Consider the following 14,754-nt stretch of genomic DNA (forward strand, 5'->3'; position numbering starts at 1 on the left):
CTCTGACATACCTAGAGGGAGAGCATATCCAAAATAAAACAAGCCCTCCAGCAGCGATGCATGAGGATTAAAATAAAGATATCTACTGACCATACAGCCCAAATACTATAAACATACAGTAAAATGTAATTTTAAACAGTTTGAGAAAGTAAACCTATATTTATTTACATAAGCAAATTCATTCTCTAAATGCCACAATGAATCGATTCTCTGCTCTTTATCCTTAAAAGGACTGCTTGCCTATTGCCGCACTAGATGGAAGAAGCACCTGTGACTGTACGGAGCTGCCATTTTTATAGGTTCTCCAGCTATATATGATGTAATGATAGCTCATTCTTTTGGAGATTCATCCCTGGCTGGTGAGACTTTTCCGGTGCCATTGTAATAGCAATGTGCCTGCAGTTGACTGCTCCGATTACATTTGTAAAACCGGACGTTGCTGCAAATTGCTCTTTGATGCTTACCAGTTCAACCACAGTGTAAGGAAATTTTATATATCTGAATGACAAGTGGATAATACCATCCTATACAGCTGTCATGACGTGATTCAGTGATGACTGAGAAACACCCAATTATTCAGCAAGTTTATAGAGAAAAGCTCCTGTGGCTAAAAACCCGAGAGTGGTCAGAACTTGCAAAGGAGCAGTTAGAGTACAATTCCTTAAAGTCTGCCTTTGTAAAGCCGGGGCCAGTTCAGCACACAGCTCCAATAGGATAACTCGTGGAAATTAAAATTGACTTAGAAGCCAGTCATCATTTATAAATATGCGCTCTCTTCTAATTCTTCCATTTGTGATGTCTTCTAACATTGCTAAATAGTTTGGCTATTTCTTACACCATTATATTGTTACAGAATGATTTCAATCAAGTGAATTAAATTTGTAAACGATATGCAATTAATTTCGGTGTAGTGGATAAATCCCACTTTATAGATTTAGATAGATAGATAGATAGATAGATAGATAGATAGATAGATAGATAGATAGATAGATAGATAGATAGATAGATAGATAGATAGATAGATAGATAGATAGATAGATAGATAGATAGATAGATAGATAGATAGATACTTTATTAATCCCAATGGGAAATTCACATTCTCCAGCAGCAGCATATTGATACAATAAATAATATTAAATTAAAGATTGATAATAAAGCAGGTGAAAAACAGACAATAACTTTGTATAATGTTAAATGTTAACGTTTACCCCCCCGGGTGGAATTGAAGAGTCGCATAGTTTGGGGGAGGAACGATCTCCTCAATCTGTCAGTGGAGCAGGACAGTGACAGCAGTCTGTTGCTGAAGCTGCTCTTCTGTCTGGAGATGATACTATTTAGTGGATGCAGTGGATTCTCCATAATTGATAGGAGCCTGTTGAGCGCCCTTCGCTCTGCCACAGATGTTAAACTGTCCAGCTCCATGCCAACAATAGAGCCTGCCTTCCTCACCAGTTTGTCCAGGCGTGAGGCGTCTTTCTTCTTAATGCTGCCTCCCCAGCACACCACCGCGTAGAAGAGGGTGCTCGCCACAACTGTCTGATAGAACATCTGCAGCATCTTATTGCAGATGTTGAAGGACGCCAGCCTTCTAAGGAAGTATAGTCGGCTCTGTCCTTTCTTGCACAGAGCATCAGTATTGGCAGTCCAGTCTAATTTATCATCCAGCTGCACTCCCAGATATTTATAGGTCTGCACCATCTGCACACAGTCACCTCTGATGATCATGGGGTCCATGAGGAGTCTGGGCCTCCTAAAATCCACCACCAGCTCCTTGGTTTTGCTGGTGTTCAGTTGTAGGTGGTTTGAGTCGCACCATTTAACAAAGTCATTGATTAGGTCCCTATACTCCTCCTCCAGCCCATTCCTGATGCAGCCCACGATAGCAGTGTCATCAGCGAACTTTTGCACACGGCAGGACTCCGAGTTGTATTGGAAGTCCGATGTATATAGGCTGAAGAGGACCGGAAAAAGTATAGTCCCTTGTGGCGCTCCTGTGTTGCTGATCACAATGTCAGTTTGAATCTAATAAAGAAAAGCAGATCACAGAAACAGTAGCACTGCTGTGATCCTGGATGCCGCCAGTTTGCAATGCCGAGTAGAAACATGCATATGCAAGTCAGGGGGCTACCGTGAAAATGTGCATGGTTTTTTTCCTAAGTTTAGTTTTTATACATCTCGAAGTAAGCATGGAAATGAGTTCATGCAGTTTTGTGCATACGCACCATTTATACATGAGGCCCCTGGACCTAGTCACCAGATATCAAACTAATCAAGAAATTCTGGGATGAGATGACACGAGGTGCACAATCTAATGACCACCCACCAGTTAATTTGAAACCATTATCTGAATTACTAAGCTTTCAGAATCCTCTACCCCATGCAGTAAACTGCAAACTAAGAATATAAATCATTAAGCAAAATTATAAATCCTGACCATGGGGAGACACAAAGTTTTCAATGTAAACAATCTGTTCACCAGAGGTAGTTTGTGGAATTTTTAAAAATCACATATTTTAAGTTCAATTCTTGTTTCTTTGTTTCATGTTTACAAACAGAGGTTCATAATGAGCACAGTTTGCATTTTGGCTGTCTACTACATGTACAATACCTGAGTTCTGCTCATAACTATGACCTTATATTGAACTGTATTCCTCCTCTTTAAAGTTTGTATTATGTTTTCTACTCTAATTTTCATATAAGAGATCATCCATTTTTACAAATCAATGTAAAGAGCTTCTACAGAGGAACCCTATTATCTTCAGATTTAATCCTGTTTAATGCAAATCTCTTTCTGTGTAAAAGGAATTACAGCAGAAATCTGAAATTTCCATGTGGGTCATTGATACGCAGGTTTGTTAAGTTATATATGTTGTATATTCTATTGATATAAAATCCAAAGATCACAATTAAAAAAGAAAATGTCTGTAAAATTATGATTTGCTCCATAAAACCTGAAACAGGAAATAAAGCCTTGTCTTTATTATTGTAGTGAAACTCTGCTTTGAAGTAAAGGTGAAATAAACTGACTTTCAGAAAATCTGAGGTAAAAAGTACAGTTATAGTCGTAGTCATAGTAGTAGTAGTAGTAGCAGTAATAGCAGTAGCAGCATTGTTATGTGTACAGACTGCAGTGAAATACTTTACTACGAAGATGGTATATATACAATATACATATGATGTTGTTATTCTAATATTAATACTTGTTAACATGTCATTAAAATTCTTGGAACATGAATGTATTGCATTACATTACACAAAAATGCATTTTTTTCATTATCACATAATTCAAAGTTTACTTGATTTTTGCAATAAACTAAAACATGAAAATGATCATATAATTTTTGCTGCTATTATAGTACATGAAACTCTAGCCCCATGTTAACATCAGGAATTAAAACATGTTATAATAATGCTTTATTACTTTATATTAAACTGAAACATTTAAAACCTACCTGTTTTTTCTGGTGTTTTTTGAGTAATGCCAAAAATAAGCGGTAGCAATCAGAACATTCAGATATGGCAGCACAGCACTCATTGTAACAAGACAACTTACTACATACCAGGAAAAAAAAAAGAAAAAACATAAATAGCACCATAACACATACAAATTAATTTTTTAAAAGAAGCAGAATATAGTACTAACTGTTTCTCATACACTATATGTTTCTGCTCCTCATCCAACAAAACTCCCCTGTTTTGTGCTATATTAAATTGCTACTGATTCCTATTCAACATTAGGACACTGCTGTATATGAGTGTGCAGCCTGAAAACAAACATGGTTATGATTATTTATAAAATATTCTCACATTTCAATCTTCCATAACCACTATAGCTTTCTAACATGAACTCTTTCCCCTGACTTTGGTTCCTCCATCTTCTGTTTATGTTTTTAAAATGACTGTCAATTGATCTTATAGTCTGTGAAGATGAGCATTTTTTCAAAAAAATCATACCTGCTGCAAATCTTCACTGGATAAATCCCAGCATTTGAAAAATGCTTTCAAGAATCTGCATAACTTAGTTACATGTTTTGGCTATGTACTCAGCTTTTGCCTTATTGTACTGCTACACACTAAGTCCTGGGTCCATCTTTAGTTAAAAATAAAACACTACTGCATTGTGAACAGTTTATCATGATATCTATTGTTATACTAATATCTCATTATCTCATCTTGATTAACTGGGCTTCTAAAGTGCATCTCATAACTAAAATTTATTTACAATTGTATTGATTTTTTAAACAATGAAATACAACAATTTTTTTTGTAGTTTTTCCAATTATATCTTGCTTGCTTACTTTGTGCCACCCAAAAAATGTGATGCACGCAGCATGTGAATGAACATGGTGTAGTGAAATAAAAAGCAAAAGCCTTGTTATACTGACAATAAGCAAGCATACTGTATTTGTTTGAATAGGAAATATCTGTAAACCATATCAAATGTTTATCTGTTATGCGGAGTCTGCACATTCTCCTCCTGTCTAAACCGTTTTTTCCTCTGAAGGTAGTACAAGTTTCCCTCTCACATCCCCAAAATCTTGCATGTTTGGTTAACTGTTGACCCTAAACTGACTCAGCATAAGCATTAGAGTTAGCAGGCCCTGTGATGGACTAGCACCTCATAAAGGGTTGATTCTTGTCTTATGACTAGTATTGTCAGAACTGGTTCCAACCTTTATGACCCTGAAGTAGACTGTGAGCATGAGAATGTTATATTATGTTAAGAGATTAGAAAGTTAATCAAGCTAGTAAAAAGAACCCCATTAACTTTACTAGTTTCCTTTTTGTTCTACCAACTTCAGTCTACATTTTGTGTTTTGATGATACAAATTCTAAGCATTTCCATTAGTTAAGAATGACAGTGGGCTAACACGCACTCCTTCAAAAATCAAATATCTAATTTCTCTTTGAAATATACTTTCTGTACATCATATATTTTTGATAATTCTATAACATATTCAGAATTCATTAACTTTCTACAATTTTTCTTTCTTCTTAATATAATCTTCTCATCTCAGTTAAATACTGTCACATAATTTGTAGATGTTAAACTCTCTGGGGTATCTGCCCAAACATTTCTTGTCAAACAACGTGATATTTACAGGGAAGATGAGGTTCGTGTGTATGTCTGAGTTCGTATTGCTGTGTCATAATAAAACTGAATCAGTTATGTAACGCTTCCATTTATTATCCCTTATAAATGTCATCCCTTATGCCTCCTTCTGGTATCAGGTATTCATTGCTGCAGTATATTCTTGTTCCCTTTAAAAATAACTCAACAGCTGAAACCCCTGGTGTTTTCGTGACCAAATTTATATTAAATAAATATGCAAAACATATATTTGTGAATTAAACACTAAACTAAACAAAAATCATTATTAAAAATAATTACCCCACCCTGCTACTCAAGGGATAAATTAAAAAAGAGGAGGAGAGAAAGTGGGCAGCCTTATCTGGCACCTTGATAAATGTGGAACAGTCATGATATTCATGAGTTGGTGACTATAACTGCAAAGGGAGACAAATAGAACCTTCTGATCATATTAAAGTAGCCTGCACCAAAACTCATTTGACACATGATTTGCCAGAAAAAATTCCCATTCATATGATCAAAACTTTTTTCAGTGTCCCAATAATGCAAGAATATGTAGTGAAGCAACATACCTAAATAATCTAGATATGTTGGTGCAGATGTCTTTATCATTCACATGTTGGTCCAATACAGTACAAAGAGCAGGAAAAGCTCCACTGCCAAGAAACCTTGGTCTAGACTGGGGTAGGTCTGCCAGGTTTCGAAGAGTAGTTGTAATCTACAGTAAAACAAAAATAGGGGAATGAGGGGAGGGAGAGTCATTTTAAATATAATTTAGTTTGAGAAATCTCAGTATATTTATACATAAAATATATTAAAAATAAATTTAAAGATAAATACTTGATGCTAGTGCTTTTTGATTGTAATAATCAGTAAAAAACATATACAGCTGGTCTGCAGTGAACCAAGTAATCTTCCAAAGTAAGATGAACTAAAAAGAGATTTAAAACATAATAAAACTCTTTATTGGCCATTATATCATCTTCTGCCAAGAATTACTCTTCTTTGTATGCTGATTATACCAATAACCTAAATGAATGTTTGACTATATACTCTACAGCTTTAAAAGTCATTTTTATGCAATACATTAATACAAATATTTGAACTTTAGCAAATAAAAAATCAGTGTTAATAAATGAAAAGCCAAGTGGTAGGTTATAAACTGTTAAGTTCAAACATTTTCACATTTTTTCGTTTTGAATTCACTACCATTTTAAGAAATATTTTTTTTTACAAAAGTGCTGTTTTATTATCTCAGAGATATAATTTTCCAATTATACAATAGGTTTAGGTTGTTCATTCTACAGAAAATATTCTTTCATTTAAGATAAGAAAACATTCTTTGTATGGACATAAACTAATCATTATTCTTTTGTTTTGGCTAAAGCATTCAAATTGATACTAACTTTAAATACCAAAAATGCACTGCATATTTTTGTTTATCAAGGATGGGCTAAGAAATGGAAGCTTTTTAAATATATGCAACCAGGGTGCCATAGTGGCTGTGATTCCCCACTGAGTAACTGCATGGATCCTAAAAAATCATTTAAACAATGTGGGGCCCAATTGCAGAAATTCAAACTTATCTTTTGACAATGAACTATGGTACCACTTTCTCCACATTTAGCTTAATGAAAGAAGCACAAAACAAAAAAATCATAGAGTTGCATATCCTCTTAAAGGCACCAACAAAATGTTTTTCTAACCTTGACAAATACAATTGGGTTTCTCCATACTGTGAAACGCATACACACTCTCATAATCGTGCCTTTGATTTTATTATCATAAATGGTGTTAACATTCAGAATGCAGCTCTCTCGTCATTTAATATACAGTAACTATTTCAGATCATTATTTAATTACCTTTGATCTATTCCTTCCCAGGTGGCACGGTGGCGCAGTGGGTAGCGCTGCTGCCTTGCAGTTGGGAGACCTGGGGACTTGGGTTTGCTTCCCGGGTCCTCCGTGCGTGGAGTTTGCATGTTCTCCCTGTGTCTGCATGGGTTTCCTCCAGGCACTCCGGTTTCCTCCCACAGTCCAAAGACATGCAGGTTAGGTGGATTGGTGATTCTAAATTGGCCCTAGTGTGTGCTTGGTGTGTGGGTGTGTTTGTGTGTGTCCTGCGGTGGGTTGGCACCCTGCCCGGGATTGGTTCCTGCCTTGTGCCCTGTGTTGGCTGGGATTGGCTCCAGCAGACCCCCGTGACCCTGTGTTCGGATTCAGCGGGTTGGAAAATGGATGGATGGATGGATTCCTTCCCTTTCCAGTAACACATATTCATATAAATATTATATACATATGAATACATTACCATATAAATGTTAAAACCTGACCAGTTGATCATATGGCAGATCTGACTAGCCAATAATGATCACAGCCTAATCAGGCACCAATGTTTTGAGTAATGGAGTTCGTCAGGATTTGATGAACACATAAACAGCTTTATCCATAGAGTGAATGTAAATTCAGTTGACAAAACTTCTGATTTCATACAGCAAGTCTTATTTGTTGTTAGGGATTAAAAATATGCATAATTTACATCATTGCCAGTATCAAAAGATTGCTTTCTAGGCTTATTCACCTTAATCAGCAAATGTTCAGTGCCCTGCCTTTTCTTTAAACAATAGTAAACATACTCTTCCATTTCAAAAGCAATTATGCCACAGAAAAAGAACTTAAATGCTTTGACTATATGTGACTTTACCTTTGTGTGTATTCTTCATATTAAAAAACATCATATCTGAGCATAATTCAGTGGCTGCAGTCTGTGTTGGCACTTGCCAAACTGGTTTTATAAATGAAATGAATAGGCTGTATAATGTACATCTGCCCTTGCTGTTTTTGCCAAATCTGAAAAAAAAGTTACAAGTACAGCACCCTATCTTTCACTGCTATTCCATTTGGCATGATGAATTTACAATACGTTATCAGGTCAGGTTGGGGAGCATGCACTGGTACAGTGTGTTGCCGCACCCACCGTATGACGAAACACCTTGGGATCCTGGTTGGAAACCTCCTAGGCAAATATGAGGTTCAGTCCCACCCTCCAGAAATGACCATCTATCTTCCGCAGCCAGGTGCTACGTGGGTGTCCCCTTGGCCTGGTCCAGCCACTTGGGTCCTCAACAGCGAGGATCCTGCGAGCTGGATTACCCTCAGGGAATCACACCACATGGCAGTAGTGCCGTACCTGACGCTTGCTCACAATACAGGTAATGTGCCTCCTTTGGGACTCCATGAGCAACTGCTCATTCGACACAAAGTCAAACCAGCAGTACCCAAGGATTCTCCGAAGAGACACAGTACCAAAAGAGTCCAGTCTTTGTCTCAGGTCACTGGAAAGCATCCATGTCTTGCAACCATATAGCAAAACAGGAAGCACCAAGACTCTAAAGACTTGGACCTTCGTACTTTGGCAAAGATATTGGAAGTGCCACACACCTCTTTCCAGTGACCACATGAACCCCAATGCTCTAAAAGTCACTAGAGACATTAATGTCGCTACCAAGGTAAGTAAACCTCTCAACAAGGTTGACACTCTCTCTACAGACAGACACACTGCTGATGGCTATGCCCAAGAGGTCATTAAAGGCCTGAATATTGTTTATTATCCAGGGCACACGAAAGCCCAGACACTCAGTCTCCTCACTCAGCCTCTCGAGAACCCTGATCAGAGCCTCCATTGACTCTGCAAATATCACACCATCTTCGGCAAAGTCAGGATCAGTAAATCTCTCTTCACCAACAGATGCCCCACAGCCACTGTACCCCACGACTCTGGCCAACACCCAGTCCATGCAAGCACTGATCAGAGTAGGAGCAAGAACACACCACTGACGAACCAAAGAATCAACTGGGATAAACACAGAGGTTCTGCCTCCATTCTGCACAGCACTCACAGTACCAGTGCACAGGCCAGCCACAATATCCAGCAACTTTGAGGGGATCCCACGGAGTCTCAGGATGTCCCACACGGCATGGCAGATGTAAGTTCATTACATTAACATCTTTTTAGTACTAGTAGGGTGTTGTACGGTGTTAGCCATTATGAATGTAGTGAGAAGTCAAGCAAAATGACACCTTTTATTGGCTAACTAAAATGATTACAATATGCAAGCTTTCAAGGCAACTCAGGCCCCTTCTTCAGGCAAGATATAATCTATTAAAATCTTTTGAAAGTTAGTTGTTCAAAGTATAAACTATTTATTGACAGTGTAGACTATAGGCTGCTACTTTGAACATGTCTGGTAGACAGCTTCAATCAGAGGAAAAGGGGATGTTGATATTATTTTAGTATTTAGACTTAATTGGGGCAGCCACCCATATACTTAAATCCTGGCTGCAAAAGGCAAATATGTTGCACAGTTGTGTGCAGAGTTGAGTCCAAAACAGAACTGAATACAAAATGGAGTTTGTCTTGCTTTTAAGGCAGGTTGGCAGAAAAGATGTCATCGGGGCCCGAAACCAAAAATGACATTCTTGGGGCCTGAACTGGAAGTGACATTCTCGGGGAGTGGAACCAGAAATGACGTCCTCTGGGCCTGAACCGAAAGAGATGTCATGGAAACCAGGCAGAGTTTCCTGCGTTTGGTCTGCAGACATAACAAAGAAAGGGTCAGCGGACCCCGCCACCCCCAAGCCTGGCATGGAATTACCATCTGTTGGTCCTTTTAACTGCCTCCCATGCTCATGTGTGTGACAACAATTATTTCTTTACCAATAAATAAAGACCCTATTAATAATCAGATTGCCTAGGGCTGTCGTATTATGCAAAAATTAGGGTTCAAATACCCATATAAAAAAAGTAAATATTCAAGAAGAGTTTAAAAGTTCTAAGTGCTACTGCATGTACTTTTGTACTTATTGTGACTTTGTATGCTTCCTTATTACTAATTTTTTTGTTCGCACTACATCTTCAAAGCACTCCACCAGAAAAAAATAACCCATCACAAAAATGGGACTTTCTGTGCATTAAAAGTGACATGGTGAAAATACTAGAAAAGTGTAACCGAGACACTTCACATGCCTGCATGCATATATGAAACTTACACAAAATCGCTTCTGATTACTTAAAACACGATAAACGCACTTGTTACTTTACTCCCGTACACTCACAATTGTAGTATTGTCCTATTTAATTACATCGATATAGTTTAATTCAGTTATATTGTTGTTATATATTTTGTTGTTATTGTTTTTTATGATTATTTTTTGAACAATTTTTGATTGACACTTTTTGTACACAGTTAAAATAATCTAATTTGTATTCAAGTATTGTTATAAAATATTTATTTGAATATTTTTGTACTTGAATTTTTTTCTCCAAGTCAAAGGGTGAAGGGTTATTTATTGGCCAATAATATCATCTATCAGAAATCCCAGACTATTCTTATAGGAATCAGTATTCCAGTAAAAATCTCTGAACATTTGGACTCTAATAAATGTATTAAATGTAAAAGATTCTAGCCTTGAGAATTATACAGTCAGCCCTCTGTATCTGTGGTGGATCGGTTCCAGGACTCTTCGTGGATACAAAAATCATATAATCTATACATATCTTCCTGTATACTATAATCATATCTAGATTAATTATAATACCTAATATAACATAAATTATATGTAAATACAGTAGATGTTATACTGTGTTGAGTAGGAAATAATGATTTTGGAAAGCGATATGCCACTTTTTAAAACAAAAAAGAACATTTTTTCTCATCAAGACATAGCACTGTACGCTCCCTTAACTGTCTTTCAAGGAAGGCATTGACCACTTAATTGTTTTGTAGGAGCCATTTTTTCGCAGAAACAAAAGGTGAACACAATGTGATGCCAAGGGCCTCACAGCACTTTACAGTCGGGATTGTCGAATGGCTTTTGGTTAAAGAAACGCAGTGAAGCACTTGCCATTGAACACATTAGTGTTCCTGTCAGTAATAACAATTTTGTCGTTTGAACTTTAGTATTTAATTTATAGTGTACGAATTATCTACAGGCAGCCTGTGTGTGTCCAAGCTGTTTCTAGCCTTATAGTTTTTTTTTGACACACATGCATATAGATAAAATTACCTACATTTAAAGTAGGTGCCTTGGCCAGGTGTCTGCAGGCTTATGGACAGACTCACTTTGATTGGCTTGGAGAAAGTAACAGTTTAAGAAAGTCGAATTTCATTATAACTTTTTGGTTAGTGGTTGTTCAGCTTTCTTTGTTTAAGTGTCTTTATTTTTTCCAGAACATGTGTATGTCTTTTGTGCTTTATTTAAGAGTTACCATAGTATACAGATGGAAACCGTTTCACACATTGATTAATGGTAGCGCTCAGAAGCTGAGGTAGAACAGGTAAGTGAGAAAGAGCTTTCCTTTCATAAAGGAGGTGATTGCAGCATCGATTGATCTACACAGTGGAGCAAGGGCGTTTTGCTTCAGCAGATATAGACTACTGAATAGCTGTGTGGTGGGTCAGCAATTGGCTGTCACATTGGAGCTGTAATTTTACTACTATGAACCATTTTATTCAGTTCCTTTGGCAGGAGGCTATAGCTTCATTCTTGTGAACTTTCTAGAGTTTTTTTCCATTAATATTTTCAATCCAAAGTTGGTTGAATCGAATCACTTCCCCTAATTATAACATAATTCTTTAGGGACATTAACACACAATAAGACATGTCTAAAATTACAGTGGAACTGGAGATAAAAAGTTGAATGTTTACTGGCCTGCATTGACTGTTAAGTATTAAACCGTATAATAAATCTCTCTGCAAGACATGCCCTGACGAATCTGGCACAAAAGACTATTGCAGTAGTCTAATCTGCTGAATATAATGGCAAAAATATGTTTCTCTAAATCTGTTTAGAAATGTTTTTGAGATGAGAGAATGCTCATTTAATTACATTTTAATATGAGTACCAAAACTGAGATCTGCATCCAGAAGTACACCAAGATTTCTAACTTGTTTTTAGTTTGTAGCACCTTGGGGTCAGGGTAGGAAGCAACTCTAAATCTTTCCTTTTATTTTCAAATAGTATGATTTCTGCTTTATCTTCATTTACTTAAATGAGGTTTTGCTTCATCCAGATGCTATTTGGCTGTAGACTTTCACACACTGAGTCTAGAAGACTAGTCATTAGGAGAAAAGGGCAAGTAAATCAGGGTGACACCTGCATAGGTGTGCTATGCACATTTGCTATCAAATAAAATTCAACTGAGTGGAAGCACGTACAGTGAAGGTTGAATAAAAGAGGACCAAAAACAGATTCTTGTAGAATTCCACATGTGATATTAGTCTGCTTAGATTGATAATTGCCAATCACTACCATGCAACCCTCCAAGTACAACAATACATACTCTAAGAGTAGAAACATGTGTTTCAAAATGATTTGTGAAGGAGTGTTTTCAAAAAGAACAAAACTGTCTGAATCACAAATGATGATTCAAGTTAACCGTTCAAAAGGAACAACATAAGTAAAAACATCTGTAAAATTGTGCAAGGTTGGACAGCATGGCTGAAGGAATGTGATGTTGAAATGTGGTAAAACAAATATCAGTTGTTAGAAACCTAAAATGTATCTGACTAATATTTGGGTAGTGAAACCTGTGTCCTTATTTATCAAGTATGCCAGAATAGGAAAACAGTTTGAATGGTGTCAAGATTCTCAGAGTGATGGAAATTTGCTTCTACTCTTAGGAGTAGGAGTAGAAGTATTTTATCAGTTTTTCAAATTTAGGAAACTACCTCTAACATCACCAGGAGTTAGGATAGCTTCTGAGCTGCCAGAAGATGGCATTCAGGCAGAGACTGGCATGCACATCCCATGAAAGACTTAATATTTAGAAAATACCAGATAATTAACTTGTTAAAAAATACCTTTCTGACAGAAATGAAATACAAGGGGCATTCAATAATTTATCTACCTCAATAGGAAAGAAGAGAGTTTTTAAAAAAAAAAAATTGTTTAATTTTTCAATATAGTCCCCTGATAGCTCCATACACTTCATCCACTTTTCCTGCAATGTCTTTAACCCGTTTGAAAAAAAAATCTTCTGTTTGACCTTCAAACCAGTATGTCACAGCTGCCTTGACATCTTCATCACTTGAAAACTGCTGTCAACTGAGAGATTTCTTCAAAACTCGTAATTGGAAATTATCTGAGGGAGCCAGGTCAGGACTGTAAGGTGGATGGTTCAGCTCCTGGAACACATAATCTCTGATCGCCTGTGATTGACGTCACATGTGAACCGGCGCTTTGTCATGAAGAAGCAGCACACCTGCTGTGAGTTTTCCTTGTCTTTTCGCCTTTATTGACTCCCGCAAAATGATCACTGTGTTGGTGTAACTCTCCCAGGTTATGGTTGTCTTGAGTGGCATGAACTCCAGAAGAAAAAGTCCTTCAATATCCAAGAAGATTATTACCATCACTTTGCCTGTAGATTTTTCTGTCTTGAACTTTTTTGGGGTGGAGGATGACTTGTGCTTCCACTGCATTGACTCCATTTTGGACACGGGATCTCTGTGATAGACCTAAGTCTCTTTTCCAGTCACCAAACGATGAAAAAAATGCATTTGGTCTTCACAGAGCGTCCCCAAGTTCTTCTTCACTGGAGCCTCGTGGCCTTCTGACATTGCATCTGCACTCTTGGAGCCCATCTTGCATTGACCTTTAACATTCCAAAATTTTCATGAATTATATTCCAAATTGTACCTGCTGAGATGCTCATTTCTTCAACAATTTGGGAAAGCTTAATTTGTTTGTCTGACAAAATTAAATCCTCGACTTTCTCGCACATTTCTGTGGAAGTTGCTTCCACAGGCCGTCCAATGTAATGGTCATCTTCAATATACTCTCTACCCCACTTAAACTTCTTCCTCCAAAATGTTACTTTGTGCGATGATGGAGCAGACTCACCACAAACTGCAGTCATTCATTCATGGATCTCCTTTGGCTTTCTTCCTTCTTTTGTGAGAGGTTTTATTACTGAACGTTGCTCCAAATCTAGCATTTTCTTACTTGATTCACACAAGGACTCTCCTGGCATCCTGCCTCTTGGAATGTTAGACCCACACTGAGCCACAACTGTGCATGAGTAACCTTGAGACATGACACAACATGATTGCTACTTTCTTTCATACTCAGGTAGATACATTATTGAACATCCCTCGTATTATTTATAACAAATCTTGTTTCTTATGTTATTGATCTATCTATAAGGAGAAGCCATCCGCTGTCAGTCAAAATGAAAGTGTTAGTAACATTACACTTTTGGCCACAGGGAAAAGAGCAGCTTTGCAATAGTAATGATTTGGGTATGTCAAAACCAACAATTTTCCAAATTTTGCACCTAACATTGAACGCCCTTACAACGTGTAAAGTAATATGTAGATATACATTTCCCCACGATTCCATGAGAATTAATTTTAAAGCAAACTGCATTCATGCCAATCAGCACATACATAAAGATCATTAACCCAAGTGTGAATTAGCACACAAGTGATATTACAGCATTTTGAGGTGTGCTTTAGATTGTTGCCCTCCTAGAAAATCCAACCACAACCCAATTTAAGCTTCCTGGCAGAAGCAGACTGGTTTTAATTTAATATCTACTTTAAATTGATCACAATAAGTTGTCCAGGGTCTTTGGTAGAAAAACTGTCCCACAGCATCAAAG

General features: G+C 37.1%; 1 protein-coding gene across 3 annotated transcripts in view; it reads right to left on the reverse strand.

The window, feature by feature from the left end:
- The window catches only part of armc2 (armadillo repeat containing 2), a 222,293-nt gene that overhangs the window by 62,750 nt on the left and 144,789 nt on the right, over nucleotides 1-14,754 (reverse strand). For all 3 annotated transcript variants that reach the window (XM_028797612.2, XM_051925611.1, XM_028797613.2), the window contains exons 13-14: nucleotides 5,665-5,810; nucleotides 3,453-3,552 (exon numbers count right to left, since the gene is read on the reverse strand). In XM_028797612.2, the coding sequence (XP_028653445.1) occupies nucleotides 3,453-3,552; nucleotides 5,665-5,810 (246 nt within the window). The remainder of the gene's footprint in view (nucleotides 1-3,452; nucleotides 3,553-5,664; nucleotides 5,811-14,754) is intronic.

The sequence above is a fragment of the Erpetoichthys calabaricus genome, chromosome 3 (genome assembly GCF_900747795.2).
Source record: "Erpetoichthys calabaricus chromosome 3, fErpCal1.3, whole genome shotgun sequence".
NCBI classification, from domain to species: Eukaryota; Metazoa; Chordata; class Cladistia; order Polypteriformes; family Polypteridae; genus Erpetoichthys; species Erpetoichthys calabaricus.